This window comes from Carassius gibelio, chromosome B23 (genome assembly GCF_023724105.1).
Source record: "Carassius gibelio isolate Cgi1373 ecotype wild population from Czech Republic chromosome B23, carGib1.2-hapl.c, whole genome shotgun sequence".
Classification (NCBI taxonomy): Eukaryota; Metazoa; Chordata; class Actinopteri; order Cypriniformes; family Cyprinidae; genus Carassius; species Carassius gibelio.
In genome coordinates, this window is record NC_068418.1 from 15143470 (window position 1) to 15158495 (window position 15026).

The window sequence follows — 15026 nt, forward strand, 5'->3', positions numbered from 1 at the left end:
GAACAGATCAAATATGGTAATATTTGAAAAATATTGATGAATATTAATGAGAGACCTGTGACAAACTTGTTTAAAGATAATACAGCAGCATGTCATACCAGAGAAGAACATGGAGAGAAGAACATTCCAAGAAGAACATGGAAAAAATACTTTAGACAAAATGTCATCAACAAAGTTAAGAAATAAAAACAAAACAAAAAATCATAGAAAGCATAAAATCAAACTTTCAAAAAAAAATTTGAACCATTTTTTATATATTACTTTTTCACATTTTGTGATTTCTCCTGTAGTTGTGCTGCTACAGTAGATGTGCTTCTTATAAACAGAGCTCATTTTGCAGCCTACATCTCCCCCTGGTGGTCTGGAGCAATACAACAGCACAAAAAAATCATTTAGACTTTAGAATCATTCTATAAAAAAATAAAACACTTATAACATGAGTCATGACACTGACCCTTGCTCAATATTTTATTGAAGAAAAACATAATGGGCCACAAATGTTCTTTCATAGAAAATAAACCAATAGCAATACTACAAGTTATTTAACTGCAACATCATTCACAGGGTTACAGAAAATTTACATTTATACAAAATCCAGAGCCTCCTGCTTCACTCACAGTGGTCATGGTGGACAGTACAGTGTGTGTGTGTGTGTGTGTGTGTGTGTGCGTGAATGATGGGTTAATGTCAATGAAAGTGACTGCATATTATTGCATGCGTGTACATGGCCTAATCCACAGTCATATGTTTACCACAAAGAAATGGATCTTTTATTGAATAGAGAGTGAAACAGAAACAAAAATGGCCACATTACAATTAGAATTGGTATAAAAAAAGTTATACATAAAGGTATTTTCTAATATATGAACATATGTACATTCTTTTCATACAACCTTATGTTCTGTCATAATGGTAATGACATATTTTGAAAAAATAAAAATAAAAATCACATTGTCAGTCTACTGAGCCTGAAATTATTATTTTTATTCCCTTTATGAATTTGATTCCTGATGCTTTTGTGAATTGTTAAAACTTCTTTTAAAAGGGAAAGAAGAAACGGTTTTGCAGTAATAAATGATGTTGTTAACAATGTTAGTTTAGATTTAGTTAAAATTTGCCCAACACTTTGAAAAAAAGAAAACAGCAATTTAATGTAAAAAAAAAAAAAAAAAAAAAAAAAAAAAAAAAAAGCATGGAATATAGATATGGGCATACTTACCTAAATATTGCAGCACATTAACAGTTCTGAGTTTGTCAGGCAAAGCTTTACAATGGACAAAGCACCCTGTCTCACATTAAAAGTTAGTATGCCAGTCAGAAAGAGCAAAAAATATGTGAGATTCAAACTTATTAAGAAAGTCAACAAGAGTATTTCTATACAAGTGTAAAGTGTTTAGATGCGGAAGACCAGTCAACAAGTTGATAGGAAGCACATTCACTTTATAGAGACGGTGTCACAGTGTCAAAAGTGTCAACTCAACAACTATATTTGTGCTCCAGGAAGAGCAACAGACTAGAACTGCTTATTAACCAACACTGTATATACTGAAAACAACAAACAAGCAAGCATGTATTTTGCAAAATACTTTACAATAATTATGAATATGTCATGAAGTTCATTGTGTCAAACGTTAAAATTGTAAAAAAAAAAAAAAAAAAAAAGGGTGGTCAGTGAAGTTTTCACTTAGTCCAAGCTCAGGCTGTCAAAATGACCTTTGCCACACCACTAAAATTCAGATAAACTGCACAAAACTGTACAAATAAGAGCGCAAATTGATGTTAAAATTCATAATTCATAAAACATATCTTTCAATAAAAGCAGACTTTAAGTCTTTTCATTAGGTCTCTCTCTTTTCATCTAATTTTTTAATTTCCTAAGCTGCTTTTTGTGAGTGCAGTGCTTCAGGTGTGGCAAGAATTTAATACTATTTCATATAGACAGCAAAACTTCTACAAACAGGGTGCAAAAAAGCCCGAAAATGAAGTTAGACAGGCCAAATCCATATTTCCAGTGTTCAAACCTAGTTACTTTCATGCTAATCGTATGTTAGATAATAGCTTGTCAAACATTTAATAATTCTTAAACCAAAAAAATTGGTTTAGTGCCTCTAATGCTTAAAAAAAAAAAAAAAAAAAAGTAATTAGACAACAAATTGCACCCTATTTGCGAAGTGCCGGCATGTATGTATGTATGTATATATATATACAAACACACACATAATTATATATGTATACATATACATACATACAAGAAACTGTTTTTTCAAAACATGACATCTGATGAAAAATGAACACTAAGGGCATGCACCTCTATTATATTCTGTTGGCAGGCTCTGTGAGGAAATCAGCACAGGAAGTGCTTTCGATATGTGACAAGAACATCTGTAGCACAACACTGGTGCAAGATTATATGGTTAACTAGAATGCAATGGTGTTATAAAGTATAAAACAAATAAATAAAACTCATGAAGAAAATAAAAAATATCACATTACTTTGTACAAAAAAACAAACAAAATAAAAACATACTGAACCAGTACTGGTTGCTTCGCCTACTATTCACATAGTTCTATAATAGTCACCATATTGGCAAATTCTGCCAGCACAAGATCCATCACATGGATCATTCCTCATCATACATGAGCATCACACATGTATAATTGTTTCTTCTTTTTTTCTTGCTATTAGTCCATAGTCCATTTCAGATGCACACCAAAACAAAAGATTACATTTTAAATGATCCTGTCAATACATATCTGGTGGATATGATTTAGATTTGAGAACCAAATCATTTCAAAGAGTAAAGGGGCTGTACTGTATATAATCAAAATTGATCTCATTTAATGAGTTTGCAGATTTACCCAAAAAAACTAACAGTCAAAATAATGTGCAAGTGGCTACATTTACATGCATGAACAACCTTTTCAACCCTTTTATTCCGCATATGGAAATGCTCTGACAATATAACACTTTCATAAAAAGGTGACTGCATTTTATTCTTATTCTGTGAATCTTCTTGTAATATTTCAATGTTAATGGGTGCACTTTTTAAATGCTTTTTTTAATGGACCCAGAAGGTGCTCAGAAATACATTCACTTGTTGATTTAGGAACTAATGAACTTTAGCAAAAACAGTTATCGAGCAGGTAACCGATAGCACATTTCATAATGTAACAACAGATAAAGCATCTTAGAGCAAGGAATTTACATAAAAAAGGCAATTCTTTTTTTATATTTAACAAAGCCGCCACCTTAAATTAGAAATGCATAATAGATATACCAACATGAGAGGCTTTTATGTGGTTTCATAGAATAGAAATACTGCAAAGTCAGAGATAATACTGGAATATGGACCTGCATGTAAATGTAGCCAGAATGACATCTATGGATCATTTTGGCCATTGGAAAGACTACAGGTTGCCTTCAGTGTGCTGGTGTAGTATCGAGACCAAAGCGGTCTTGCGGGGATCTGTTCTTGATCATCCCTAGAGAAAGTGACTACTGCTGGGCTCTGGACAGAGGGCTCGCTGAGGGGGGCGTCTTTCTGTGAGAAGGTCCACAGGGGTCTGGTGTGCACAGGCTGGTCCCATCCTCCACTCTTAAGAGTCAAACCTCCACTGACTGGATCTGGTTCATTTGGGCTCGCATCATCTGCACACTGTTGAGAATCTTCTTCTGGTGGCCTGCTAGTGTGACTCCCACCCTCAGAATGTCACTGTGAGGACAGAAAAGGGGCGTTAGAGAAGCGACTGCACAATGTCACAGTCAAAGAATGATCTAAGCAGACAAGACTATCCATCAGATTTACGGTAATAGGTTTTTGGTGGCTATAGCATCTGGTTCTGTAACTTAGTAATGAATATGATGGATGTTAATCTGTCGAGCTGTGTGGAATATAGCGAAAACATACTCCATAGTCATCTGAGACACGGCTTCAAAGGTAGTGAGGTCTTCATTGGCAAAGTTCTCTTTGTACTGGCCCATTTTGATAGCGTCCAGCCATTCATCCACTGTGCTGAAGCTGGAGAAGTCTGGTGTGCTGCGGTCCAGCAGAGGTAGATGTACGCTGTAAAGCACCCATAGATTTCAACATCACTACATGGGACTTGTGCTAAATTATATAAAAAAAAACATCTAACACCACCTGACCCAGTTGAACAAATTAAAAATGACAAACTACATCTGTAACATGCACTCAAAACAGCAATACTGTTAAATATTAATACCATTTAAAATAACCGTTTTTTATTATAATATATTTTACAATGTAATTTATTCCTGTGATGCAAAGCTGAATTTTCACCAGCCATTCCTCCAGTTTTCAGTGTCACTGAATCCTTCAGAAATCATTCTAATATGCTGCTCAAGAAAGAAGAAAGTTTTTTTTATAGAAAGTTTAAAAGAACACTTATTTTAAATATAATTTTAACATAGTAAGTGTCTTTACAGTCACTTTTTGCTTCCTTAAAATATTCAATCAAATTCAATATACAAATCAAATCTTACTGAACCCCAAACTTGTGGATGATAGTGTACATTAAAAATTTTAACAAAAATTAAGCATTCTTACATTACATTTACATTTAGTAATTTAGCAGACGCTTTTATCCAAAGCGACTTACAAATGAGGACAGTGGAAGCAATCAAAAACAACAAAAAGAGCAATGATATAGAAGTGCTATATCAAGTCTCAGTTAGCTTAACACAGTACACATAGCATGGGCTTTTAAATAATATACTAAATAAAAATAAAACAGAGGTAATTCAATTGAATATTTAATTTAATGTAAAAAAAATTATAAATTTGTCATTTTCTGGATAAACACTATATCTTAACTTAAAATAAATTTTGATTAATTAAACTTAAAAAATAAAATACTGAAAATAAACCTTTTTTTAAATAATTATAGAATGAATGAACCAGTTGTTGACCCAGAATAAAATCTCTTACCCCGAAGAGAGAGGGGTGGTGGCCTTCAGGCTGCCAGGATTACGGATCATCTTATCCAGAGTGTTAACAATCTGATTGAACTTCGGCCGGTTGTTTCTGTCCTTCTGCCAGCAGTCCAACATTAGCTGGTGCAGTGCATTTGGACAGTCCATAGGAGGAGGTAACCTATAATCCTGCTCGATAGCATTTATTACCTGACGGGAAGAACAATTACTTATTAAGCATACTTAATAATACATCAATATAACAATACAATTAACATTTTATATACACATCTTATTGTATGCACTTTCATTTGGTGTTTAATGACATTGCTTGTCCACTAGGGGACATCCTTATACAGCTCTTCATGATGAAAACTATCATCTCTAGTCATCAATACATAAGAATTGATTTCATACATCTTGATTGCTCATGTCCCAGTAAGGTCGCTCTCCATAGGACATAACCTCCCACATTACGATGCCATAGCTCCACACATCACTCGAGGATGTGAACTTCCTGTATTGAATGGCCTCGGGAGCAGTCCATCGTATTGGAATTTTCCCTCCCTGTGAGGACATTGAATTCAGTTAGGAATATTTCATCGGGATAAAGTACTAGGTGTTTCCACATAGCATTAGGTCACATGACCCGTTAAACACACACTCACCAGGGCACTTGTGTATGTAGGATCTGACGTGTCATCTTCCAAAAAGCGAGAAAGCCCAAAATCGGATACTTTGCAGACTAGATTGCTGTTAACCAGGATGTTGCGGGCAGCCAGATCACGATGTACGTAGTTCATGTCACAGAGGTACTTCATGCCAGCTGCAATGCCACGCAGCATGCCAACCAACTGGATGACAGTGAACTGGCCATCGTTTTGCTGAGATGTCATACAAAGAATACAGAAATATTAAAAAATTATAAAATTATGTGTTTAAGACGGAGGATACACATATGTTTCTTTTGAAATCAGCCTTCCTAACAAAATATCTTTGTTCTGTGAGCTTGTGTCAATCTTGTGGCGAAACATCTGGACTTCAGTCCAGCTGTGCCTCTCGGCAGACACATCTGTGCCTTGCCCAGTGGGATCCTGGGTCAGTTAAAAGCAGCACAAGGACAAGTGCCATCACACACTGTGAAATAAAAATCTTAAATAAATTGGTTTTAGGGCAATGTGTGGGTACATTTTTTTTATTTTTTTATTAGTTGCCAAAAATCTACAAAGTTTAAACCCAATGTAACGTAATCATGATTAAACGGCATGTGCAGCAAACGTTTGGGTTTAATAGATTTCTTAGGTTGTACAAATAATAATTTTTTCAGCAAGGATGCATTATCAAAAGCGATAGTAAAGATATTTATAATGTTTTCTATAAAGATTTTTTTATTTTTTTTATTTTTTTTTACTTTCCATTCAGTTTCATGTATTCATGTGACTCTAAAGACCGGAGTAATAATGCTGAAGATTTAGCTTTGCTATCAAATTAATAAATTAAATTGTAAAATATATCAAAATAGAAAACAATTGTTGTAAACTAGATAGTAAAGTCCGTAGGAAAACTTTAAGTTGGCTTGAAAAATCCTAGCCAGAAAGTTTGTAAAACTTGACTCTTGAAGTTTTTCAGTTTGAAGTAGTTTGAAATACATGTATATGAAATAGTTTTAAAGATTAAAGTTTGAACGGGATGGCTTCCAGGGTGGTTGCTAAGGGTGTTTGTAGTGTACCTGGGGTGGTTGCTAAGGTATTGCTATGTGGTTGCTAGGGTACTTGGGATGGGTGCTGCTATGCGGTTGCTAGGGTGTTATTGTGAATAATAATAATATTTTATAATATTACTGCTTTTACTGTATTTTGTGATCCAATAAATGTTGCCTTGGTATAAAAAACGTCTTTCCCAAATAAAACATTTAAAACAAATCTTACTGATCACAAACATTTGAACTGCAGTGTAAATATTGCTTTAGAAAAAAAAAAAGAGTAAATGTTTACATTCATGTATTGTTAAAATAGCCATATCATAAAATCGATTATATTCTACATGGAGCGGGTCACCTTTTGGTTAAGATGAACTAAACAGACGAATTTTACAGCCATTGGACAGTTTTACTTTATTAATGATGGTGAACTGAGAAATGAGCATTTCGAAAACGGCATCGGTAGCTGAAATTTCTTTCTGCATGATACTGCTTCCACACCACTAGATGTCAGTAAGTCCAAGACAACTTACAAAATACCAGCGTATGTTGCTGTGGTTATTTTCTTGCAGCAACACTGAAACGTACCCGAAGGAAGGAGTCCAGTGATCCGTTCTCCATGAATTCAGTGATGATCATTACTGGAGTGCTCTTGGTCACCACTCCTTCCAGGTGGATGATGTTGGGGTGGTCAAACTGGCCCATGATGCTGGCTTCGCTCAGGAAGTCCCGCCGCTGCTTCTCAGTGTAGCCTGATTTCAGAGTCTTAATGGCCACCAGAATCTCCCTCTTCCCAGGAAGCCTGAGATTACCGCTGCATACCTCTCCAAACTCACCTAAAGGCCATTTAGAATTCAATTAGATGGAAATAATTAAATTTAGCAGCCTGGTTTACTAAAACTTTGTTGCTCCTTTAACAATAATTTGCACTCGACTAACTAGATGAGATGCAAAGATGTTGGTTAGACTGCAAATCAGCACTCTATAATGCATATTAAAATATTCCTAATTTAAGTGAAAAGTGACATTCACCTGCACCAATGACCTGCTCGATTTTCACACAGGTCACGTCTATTTCTTTGGCGAACTCGCGCACTGCCTCATTGGGATCCTCGTATGTGAAAGGATCAATATAGATCTTCATTCCTGGAGACACTTGGAAAAGAAACAGGAGCTGCAGTGTATGCAACATAAACATATTGCCTATACTGTAAAAATGGCATATCTATGTTTCTTTAAAGACGGGATATAAAACACCATATAATTTCACTTGAAAATCAGATCACAAACTTAACACAAATGTACAAGGTCATTTTATTTTCTTATTTTATCATAATTACATTCTTATATGTATATACAGTATATATAAATTGTGCTTATATCTTCACAACCAATACATGCCACAAGACTTGTACAATAGTTTGAAATTTAAGTATACATTGACTTGACAAAAAGTTTAAAATAAAAGTTTTTCATATGTCAATAATCAGTGATGAATATTTATCTAATTAAATTATCAGTCAATATTATAATACCCATCAATGACACAGACTCATATGGCAAACAAAATAAATAATAAATCTGGAGTATTCTGAGCATTTAAGTGCTTTTGGGAGAGGAGATGAAGTGAAAATTAATTATGGTTTGTGCATGTACAGCACATGCTGAGTCAACTAGTCGATTTTATCAATACCACATGGACCATTTCAATACAGTGCAAGTGTGGTGTTGTGTGGTAAAATCTTCAAATTGTAAGTAGAGTTATGCTGCGGTTTAAATGTTATGTTTATATGTGCTGTGCAACGGGCTGCTGTTTTCCTTTATTGACCTGAGCCTTGTTTAAAAAGATCAAGTAAATATTATAAGCACAAATGAAATATTATAAAGTCACTGAATGGTTTACTCACTGTGGCCGCTGGTGTAATGCTGAAGCTTGTCAGTGTATTCAGATTCAGTCCTGTCACTTCCTCTCCTGATGAGGCCCCGACAGGAAAAGAAGAAAAAGTCAGAAAAAAGGGGGCTATTTTGAAACACTATTTCAAAGTTTATAAGAGACAGAGTAAAATCAAACATCTGTTCAGTTTTGTGTAATCTATTCCAGATCATGGTAAGCAACAGACTCACCGATTACAGACGATAACGAGCACAACCACAGCGATGAGAAAAACAACACCAGCAGCAGCAGAGCCGATTATGAGGGGCAGTTTCTCCTGCAGGCTGGAGCTGTACTCCTCTTCAGATGTACAAAATCAGATCAGTTCTTGTGCCTTTGTGATTTCTAATCTTAAAAAAGGCTATAGCATTTATTTTGGTGGAAAAATGTCTCTTTGCATACTGTCTGTACTAAAACATGTCCTGCTTTAGCCAAGGACATTTCAGGTTTTGCAACAGAACTGCACACTTTAAATATGAAAGCTATCATTTAAAATGCTTTTATCAATCTAAATGTTTGCACAAAGATGAAAAACACACACAATATACTACCATTCAAATGTTTAAGGTGTTAAATGTTTAATTGTTGCCCCTGTTCTACCTAAATGTGTCTATGTTCGAGTGAATCAATCGTGATCCAGCTTCACCTCCAGAAATGTTAATGAATTTAGCATATCGCCTTTTCTAATAATTTGCCAGTTTGCCAGTTTCACGATGAATGCAGCTAAAGTTTACAGTCTCTCAGAGCACTACCCGCCACCCCACAGAAGAGAGGGGCGGGGTGAGCAGAGCTCATTAGCATTTAAAGGGAAATGCACCACAACGGTTTGCAGGTGAACAGAGCTGTTTTTGACAGGTTAAAAATGGTGCCGTTTTACACTACCATTGAGAAATTGTAACTAAAGTATGTTATAGACTTTTCATTAAGACACTAAAAAAATCATATCAACATCTGATGACCCATTTAACATTATAAATGTGTTAACTGTCACTTTTGATCCATGTAATTCATCCTTGCTGAATAAAATATTTCTTTCAAACGCTTTCTTACTGACCCTAAACTTTTGAATGGTAATGTACACAGAAAATTGACTCAATTTGTCTCAAATATTTTTGTTTCCACATTTTATATCACAGTATTGTTGAAGTCTTGGTTCTGATTGGCTGACAAACCTCCTTAAGCTGTTGATTCATCTTCAACAATTGACTGTCAACACTTTTTACATGTGTGACATCTTAATAATAATAATTTGTCAACAGTCACTTTCTGGATTTTGTCAGACATGCCACAGAATTTTCTAATGCCAGCTAAACACAAACAAATGTGTTTCCAAGTAGCAAAGTGCTCCTTGCTGTCAAATGTTTCCATTCATTGAAAGGGAATGTGGCTACATATCTAAGATTATTATTGAGAAAAATGCTGCGATGGCTTGGTCACCGGCTCATGTTTCTTGCTTTGCCCTTGTCACATAGATCTAAAATTGTGGTCCAGGAGACTACGGTTAAAGCTATTTAAGAGACCAGAAAGCAGGTTTTGCCAGATTGTAGCATCTGAAAAATTAGACTGTTAATTGGGAAAGTAAAAGAGCAAAATAAACGTGTGTAGTGCCAAACATCTGTTAAAGTCCAATACCTTCAGTCATTGTTTGGAAGTACATCTTCCCACTTAAACGTCCAAAGCCCGCCACTGTTCTGGCCCGCACCTGGAACACGTAGATGGTCCCTGGCTTCAGGCCACGGATAACTGCTGTATTAGTCTGACTCCGCAGTACAGAGGAGTTAGACCCTGCCGTATTCTACATTTGAACCAAAAAAATAAAAACATACAGAAGCAATTAAAATCAAATTTAGTCATTCACATTTTAGAATGTCAGTGATTCAGTTGCAATTCTTTTGGTTTTGCTGCTTGATCCATTTAGTTAATTAAAATTATGTTAATGTAACACAGTATTTGAACTTTTTAATCACAATTTAATTGCAAGTTAATTTAAATAAGCAAAATGGAAGTCTGCTAAATACATTTTGTGGGTCTACATTAACAATTTAATTAGAATAACAGGATATCCAGAAATACAGAACTTCTCAGACACTCTTGAAATGTATTTGAGTGTTATGTGTTAAACTAATATGATCTATTCATGTAGTGTATTTAATTGAATTATTTTGTGAAGTTGACCTCAGTTGAACTTGATGACTTATTACCTTCCCATAATATTGTAGCTCATAGTCCAAAATGACTCCATTGGGCTGGTCTGGTTGGGACCAGGACAATGTGATACTGTCCACAGTTCGACTGACCTGATGCATGATTGACACAGCAGATGGAGCTGTAGAGAGGATGAGAAAAAGGAAACAATTACATGAGAAATAAATATTGCTGGATACATTAATTGTGGGAGTTCATCTGAGAGTCTTTACATGAAAACTAGGTTCATAATAAGGATTGCATTTGAGAGGTTTAAATCACCACACAGAATCACGGAAAAAAAATAATTAAGAACATTATAATTAATACATTGCATAATCCTTAATAGATCAAAAGTTAGTTAAAAACTATTAATTCATTAAATCTGTTCCTGAAAATCTTGTTTGTTTTAATAAGTATATATATTTATTTATCAAAGATACCTTTAATTGGGGGAAAGTGAGAGTAAAGACCGTTATAATATAACAAAATAATAAATCAGCATCTTAGATCATCATGTGACACTGAAGACTGGAATGATGATGCTGAAAATTCAGCTTTTCCATCCCAGGAATAAACTGCATATATATATATACTGTATGTATGTATATATATATATATATATATATATATATATATATATATATATAGATAGATATACATATATATATATATATATATATATATATATATATACTGTATATATATATATCTATATCTATATCTATATCTATATCTATATCTATATATATACATATATATATATATATATATATATATAGATATACATATATATATATACTGTATATATATCTATATCTATATCTATATATATATATATATATATATATATATATATATACTGTATATATATATATATATATATATATATATATATATATATATATATATATATATACTGTTTTTATTGTATTGTGTTTTCTGATCAAATTAATGTTGCCCTGGTGCACATACAAGATTCTTAAAAATTTAAAAAATCTTACACACCCTAAACTCTTAAACGGTAGTGTAGAGACCTCTGGTTTAGATAAAGAATCTAGAGGGTTCACAGTTTTTGACATTTGGAAAGCACTGCAGCAGCATATAAATCTCTCCCCAAGCACAACAGCATTTCCAACAAAGACCAGCTATAACGTCTACAGTTCTGGAGCTCCTATGCATTGCACTCAGTCCTCTGGCATCAGTGCAGTTTTGGATATAGAGGAGCCATTATATCAACTGCAGCTTCAGGCTGACTACTAAAAGAAAGACTCTGGAAGCCCATGTAACACTACATTATCATTTACAAGCTTAAAGAAGCAAAAAGACAAGTGTGAAAGCCGGCAAAGACTATGGCTGCTGGTAAAACTGCACTCGTGGTTTAAAGATCAAACAAATCACGGTGCCTTAAAGCCAATCGATGCCTTGAACAGGGTTTGCTTGGGCTTGTTTATATGCCAAATACTGATTCCCTAGACATGCGTGATAAAATATAATAGGTAAGGCAATATCTGAGCATTTTAAGACAATATGAATCTTGTTTCAAAATAAATTGGTCAAATAAACGACACTGATACTCTTCCACGTGTGCCATTTCTGTATAATTATGGCTGTTAAGCCCAAAGAAAGAGGTTTTATACTTTGTATTTATAGTTGGCATAAAGTTGATGGTTGATTGCTTAGAGAGCTCGAGGCCTCAGGATGTTCTGCTCTCTCTGTTGTCGATCAGAGCTCAGGAATATTAAGCACACAATGTTTGTGTAAAAAAAATATGTCTTGTGCTATTTAGTTTCTCTGTAAACTTCGATCCTGAGCTTTGATTAAGTTTTTTTCCATGTGCTAGTTTCAACGGGCAGAACAGACCCTGTGTCTTGATTTACTGCACTGAATGATGGGATGGTGTGTGAGGAGGATGGGATTGTTGAGAAGTCGAGCGTGCCATTGTGTATGTTGGAGAGATTCATCCAAACAACACTCGGAAAGACAGATGTGATTAGACTAACACTCCAAATAAGAAGACGAACCTTTTCAAACAATCACAAAATTCAGTTCCTCAGGCGCATGGAACTTTTTGACCCCATAATTTGTTGTTGATGACAGGACTAGACTAGGAAAATATTAAAGATAAGCCATCATTTATTCACACTTGTGTCTTTTGAAACCTGTATGACTTACTTTCTTCGGCAAAACAAAAAACAGAAGTTTCATGAAATGTTCAAGCCGCTCTTTTCTCAATCCAAAATGAATGGTGACCAGTCTTCAGTCTTTCCATCACACAAACTATCATACGGCTTAAGAAAACTTGACTAGTGCACAAGTTGTATGGCCCTCTTTATTGAAATTTTTTGGTCCTTTTTGAAACCTTTTTATTCCTATGATGGAAAAGCTGAATTTTCAGTTTTTAGTGCCACATGATCCTTCAGAAATTCTAATATTCTGATTTGCTGCTCAAGAAACATTTATTACTATCATTGTTTTAAAAAAAAGTTGTGCGGCCTAACATTTTTGGTGAAAACAGTAAATAAATTCTTCAAAATAACAGCATTTATCTGAAATAAAAATCTTCTGTAAGATTATGTTTTTACATAACATTTTTATCAATTTGATGTGTCCCTGCTTAATAACAGTATTCATTTCTTACAAAATGAGTTTTTGAATGGTAGTGTTTAAAAAACAACAAAAACTATTAGCTATTAACCTTTGAATCTTGTTCATTCTAAGTAGCCATTGTTCTTTAATAGACCACAGTGTTTTCAAGGAAATGCAGTTTTATAAAATTCAAGAAACTCCAGAACGTCTGGAGAGAATCCACCACAGGTATGCATCTATAAAAAAGAGCAAGTCATTATATATGAAAATAAGTTCTCTTGGTTTGATGAGGTGATTGGTTTTCCAAAGAGTCTGCAGTAAGTGGTACTTCATCATTCCGCTGCTCTCTTTGACTGCAATTTATGAGAAATACAAGTAGTACTCTCGGTGAAAAACATAAATTCATATGTCCTTGTGGTATTCTGGAGGAGAAAAAAAGGAACAGATTACGAGCATTTCCATCCGAAATGGATCTCAGAATCATTCTTTCCTCCACAAGAATTTCCACTGCGGCAAATGACAAAGTCATTTTCTAGTTGATAGCAGCTTAAAACAAAGTATTAAAGACTTGAAAACATTAATGGGAATAGTATACGCCTAATGTTTTTTTTTATTATTCTTTTCGAAATTCCTACCCTGAGGCTAAACCACCATTTGTTATTTTCTTATACCGTTTTTACTTATTTGATGTGGACATCCTGTATTTTATAAAAACCATTCGCTTGTAAGTTTCTCAGAGCAACATTATTAATAAATCCATGAGTGTGGGAGGACAATTATAGTTCCTGAGTGCTTTGTAAACCCCGTAGCTGTTGAGCTCACGTTTGGGCTCTGGCTGAGCAGCCGGTCCTGTCATTGTCCCTCTCTCTCTGTGTGTTTGGGGGGACGCGGGTGGTGTGAGGTGGATTTTTGTCTTTTAATGGCAGCAGTGAAGCGGTAATGTGGACTGACAGGCACACCGGTGGAGCCCCAGCCTCCAGTGATAGGGCCAGTGAGTTCACTGCAGCACAGCCGGGGGCACAGCTCTCATTAAAATGCTCTATTAAACACTATTATGTTCCTTTTGAACTGGCTCTTTTTGACTGGCGTTTAAAATCCCTGTACAAAGCAATATGACGAGTGTTGTGGACTTGATTTCAGTTCTCAGATAAAAATTGAGGGAACATTAGAAATTCGATCAGGTGAAGATAAAAAGATGCAAACACATCACTATCATGATGGTGTCCTATAAAACTGAAGACACTCACAGCAGCTTTCGGTTGAAAAAAAAAAAGAAGAGAACTTGGCAACGTGAACAGTGAGACTCACAGGGATACTTGTCTGTAACTACAGTCTGGTGATGTGCAAAATTGCATATTTTCAAACCGGGGCGGTGGGCTGCCTGAATAGACAGCTAGACAACTCATTTTTTATAAAGGGTCTAAATAGTTAAGCTGGTTTTGGCATCAACTGACTACACACTAGACACATTTCTTAGGTGGTGTTGCTACATAAAAATGTAAATAAATGAATGAATAAAAAAGTAATAATAAAAACCAAGTAAAATTTTACCAAATTTGATAGTATTAACCATTTTATTCTAAATATTAGCTGTAAAATATTACATAAGAAAACAATGTGTAATTGCATGGTTTCCACAAAAAAAACCTATATAGTGATTTCTAGTGAGAACGAGACTTCCCTGTGGA

The 15026-nt window shown here is 34.7% G+C and overlaps 1 protein-coding gene across 2 annotated transcripts in view; it reads right to left on the reverse strand.

Annotated features, from left to right (window-relative positions):
• Nucleotides 1–381: 381 nt before the first annotated feature.
• Nucleotides 382–15026, reverse strand: part of LOC128012110 (ephrin type-B receptor 2) — a 56203-nt gene continuing 41558 nt past the window's right edge. Inside the window, exons 6-16 of one of the 2 annotated variants that reach the window (XM_052595103.1) lie at nucleotides 10767–10891; nucleotides 10198–10360; nucleotides 8757–8865; nucleotides 8540–8604; nucleotides 7665–7778; nucleotides 7221–7468; nucleotides 5602–5817; nucleotides 5351–5500; nucleotides 4950–5143; nucleotides 3909–4064; nucleotides 382–3713 (exon numbers count right to left, since the gene is read on the reverse strand). In XM_052595103.1, coding sequence (XP_052451063.1) covers nucleotides 3605–3713; nucleotides 3909–4064; nucleotides 4950–5143; nucleotides 5351–5500; nucleotides 5602–5817; nucleotides 7221–7468; nucleotides 7665–7778; nucleotides 8540–8604; nucleotides 8757–8865; nucleotides 10198–10360; nucleotides 10767–10891 — 1649 coding nt within the window. In that variant the 3' untranslated portion in view covers nucleotides 382–3604. Of the gene's footprint in view, nucleotides 3714–3908; nucleotides 4065–4949; nucleotides 5144–5350; nucleotides 5501–5601; nucleotides 5818–7220; nucleotides 7469–7664; nucleotides 7788–8539; nucleotides 8605–8756; nucleotides 8866–10197; nucleotides 10361–10766; nucleotides 10892–15026 lie in introns of both variants that reach the window. The other variant, XM_052595102.1, reaches the window with a different exon arrangement.